Consider the following 3,556-nt stretch of genomic DNA (forward strand, 5'->3'; position numbering starts at 1 on the left):
ATATACCCCAGAGTAAAGCCTGTCCTGTGGGGAGGGGCTGGTCACTAAGACCCCCAGGCCCTCCCCACTATCCCCACAGATGTCCAGGGCAAGGTTCTCTGCAGGGGCCCAGCCAGTGCAGGGCACATATACCCCAGAGTAAAGCCTGTCCTGTGGGGAGGGGCTGGTCACGAAGACCCCCCGGGCCCTCCCCACTATCCCCACAGATGTCCAGGGCAAGGTTCTCTGCAGGGGCCCAGCCAGTGCAGGGCACATATACCCCAGAGTAAAGCCTGCAGCCCTGCAGCTCCTGCTAACCCAGCACTGACCTCCAAGGCAGCCGTCCCCTCCCCAGACCCAACCCGCAGCCCAGGAAGGGCTGTGCTCCCTGCAGGAGAGAGCCAGTCTCCCAGCCATGAGGACGAGGCTGGCCTGCGCTTGCTCCTCCCGCATTCCACGGGATCTGATCCCTAATCCCACACAATGGCACCCACTATTTGCAACCGATGATGAGAGGCTGGCACTAACCCCCACAGCACGGCCTCAGCTTCGGCAAACATCTCAAACAAAATGAAAAGGTGCTAGAATAAGTAATGGGACACCAAGGGAACAAAGGTGGCTTGTTCCAGAAAACTCAATCTCCTGAAGAAACGAATTTCATCAAAATAGGCGGAGTGTAGAAATTTCATATTACACTGAATCTGTCTATGACTTTTAAAAAATCTTTATTATAAGTAACTCAAAACGCAGACAACGTGTGAGTCCTAAGTGAGAATGTTTTTGGCAGAAGCAGCTTGAGCCCGCACAGCTGCAAGTATTACTCACCACATTCCCAGGACACCACTCACATGCACAGCGCCAGCAAGCACTGGGGACACTGTCACCACAGTTGGAATGAAATTCTGCTGCAAGTACGATGATATGAAGTTCTTTTCCCTGTTTTACATCTAGTTAGATGGCAAGAAAGCCAGAAATGTACTTTTTAAAGACTGTGTTCCAGTCGAGAGATGTTCTGAGGACAAAAATCAAGCCCAGCCCCAGCCCAGGCCTGGCAGGTGCGGCCCCGGGAGAGCTCACCTGGTAGGTGTCCCACAGGCGCACGGTGCAGCGCAGGGGCACCTCCCGCATCAGCAGGTTGTTCATCCAGCGGAAGGCGAACTGCAGGTACCGCACCTCGTGCTGGTCCAGATGCCGGTGGACTTGCTCTGCGTGAAACAAACACAAGCCCAGGCCATCAGCAGAGCCTCCCAGCCCCTGCAGCCAGGTCGTCCACATCTGCCTCAGACCCCACTCCAACATCTAAGAACTAATTAGGGAAAAAGTCACAGGTCAGTCTTCTGTATTAGGAAAAGGGAATGAAGGGATGCTACTGATGGCGAGGACTGTGACCTGTCACCGCATCTGGCCAGGTGATGGCCCACATGCAGGGCGACTCCTGTCTCACAGATGAGGACACGGGCTCCGAGGCAGTGCAGGGCGTGAGGAGCCCAGATTGACGCGCACAGTCTGCTGACACCCACTCTTCCCCCTGCCCGAGTGGCCAGTCTGTAGGCCCAGGCCGGGCCCTCAGGAGGGGCTCAAGGAGCAGAGTATAATCTCTCCATTTTGCCAAGACTGCCTGGACCCCACCCAGGGAGGTGTTCACCTGCACCTGGACCCAGCTGCTGAGTGAGTGATGAGACGTGTACTGTCCCGAAGGCCAGATGCCTCTGTAGCCCAGGTTTGGGGCACCCGAAGAGGCCCGGTGTTACTGGGTGCCATTCTCCAAAGAGCGAGCTTGTGTCAGCCACAGGGTCTTGCCTTCTCACCTCGCTGCCATTTTCTCTCAAGTCCCTAAGCAGCTTGCTGTGTTTCAGAACAAGCAAACAGCAGGGCAGGAGTCTCAGCTTCAGACCCTGCTCATGCCAGCAGAAACTGGCATTGCTGCTCTTGGAAGCTTCAAGGGCCCCCAGAATTTCCAGCCCAACAGGCAGAGATGCTGTTGATGCCAGTGACTATGCCCCTGGGGTCCAGCATTCTACCTGTGGGGTTCCAGGAAAGCCAGGATGCTCCCACACTCCTGTCCTTGGTCTAGCCCATCTGAGGGTGCTGGTGGCCCTGCTCTGACCTCTCTCTTTACCCCTTCTCAGTCACCACCTCTCCTGCCCTGAAGAGTGACCCTGAGAAAACTTCACAGGATTCTCCATTTTTCTAAAGAAAGTTCTAGAACTGGCAAATAAACACAAGAGAAGCAAGTGTTTGGTTTAGTGTTTGTTTTCACTCAAGTCCCTGATAGACCTGCAAGGTTCAGAACACGTGAACAGCAGAGCATGGGCACCCGTGCAGCTATGGGCCTGCAACCTGCTGACCGGCAGCTCTGGGGCAGCATGTGGGGGCCAGTGAGGCCAAGAGCTTCCCTGGCCTGAGGACAGGGATGGATTATAAGGAAGCTCTGCTGGGCTGGCCCTAGAGAGGCAGAGGCAGCTCAGGTCCCCACACCTGTCCCTTAACTGTCTCTACCCTCACTGCAGCACTCCTTCCCCAAACCACTGCCCTCAGCTGACCAGAGCACACATGCTAGGCAGGGCTCCTAGCATGGGCCTGGTGTGCAAGGACACATGGGGCTGAGGACCTAGGTCACACTGTGGAGCTCAACCCCACAAAGCAGCAGCAGGTGCTGACCTGGGCAGAAAGAGCAGGAAAGCCCACTAGCCCCTGGTACAATCAAGAAGCAAGGCACTCTGCAGGCCTCACAGGGACACTTTCAAGGGGGGTCCCCAGCCCAGGTAAAAGGTGGCCCCAGAGGCCCCCATACCTGCTATTCTGTGTTGCCTCCACAGGAACAAATAGGGGATGGAGGCTCTGGGCCTGGAAGAGTGGGGGCTGGGGGGCTGGGGCCCTGGACAATGGAGCAGCCTACGGGGACTCCAGCCAGCACCACCAGCCCCAGACGCTGGGCCCTTCTACTTCTGTGTTACTTGGAGCACTGGCACACATCCGCACAAACATGACCAGGATGCTTCCACATCCCACACTATAAATCCTGTTAGTCCCCCACCTCCACTCACGAGAGTCTCAGGAGTGGAACATTGTGGTGAATGGGTGGTTAGAAATGCTGGTGCCTGGTGTGAGTCAGGATTTCTCCTGGCACTGGTGCCAGAGTCAGCTGGAAGCAAGCAGGGACCTGCAACTGCCTGAGTGATGGAAAACATTGCTTTCATATCAAACCCAAGCAAACCCTGATGTTCTATGACATCAAGTCAGTTGTCATCAACAGCTTCTAGGATACAATCTAAGAATACAATGAAATCTCATCTTTGCACTGGGCCAATTGGAGCTCCCGGGCCCAGGGCCCCAGCAGGAACTCTGGAGCTCATCTACCCTGCCCAGGAGCAGTCCTGAGAGGTCAAGCCCAGAGACGTTGGAGAGCAGGCCTCAGCCACGGCGGGCCTGATGCTGGCATGTGGTGGGGTTTGGTGGCAACCCCCAGCACTGCCATCCTCATCTTCATCCCCACCAGCACCTCCATCATGCTCCTCTTTCTCCTTACCACTGTCATCTGTAGCATCCTCCTCTTCACCATCCTCATCTCCTTCCC

The 3,556-nt window shown here is 55.9% G+C and overlaps 1 protein-coding gene across 3 annotated transcripts in view; it reads right to left on the minus strand.

Moving 5' to 3' along the window:
* Positions 1–3,556, minus strand: part of TBC1D22A (TBC1 domain family member 22A) — a 293,372-nt gene that overhangs the window by 83,646 nt on the left and 206,170 nt on the right. For all 3 annotated transcript variants that reach the window (XM_003783102.3, XM_023509293.1, XM_023509292.1), the window contains exon 11: positions 1,057–1,184. In XM_003783102.3, coding sequence (XP_003783150.1) covers positions 1,057–1,184 — 128 coding nt within the window. The remainder of the gene's footprint in view (positions 1–1,056; positions 1,185–3,556) is intronic.

This window comes from Otolemur garnettii, unplaced genomic scaffold (assembly GCF_000181295.1).
Source record: "Otolemur garnettii isolate 467f Iridium unplaced genomic scaffold, OtoGar3 scaffold00007, whole genome shotgun sequence".
NCBI lineage: Eukaryota > Metazoa > Chordata > Mammalia > Primates > Galagidae > Otolemur > Otolemur garnettii.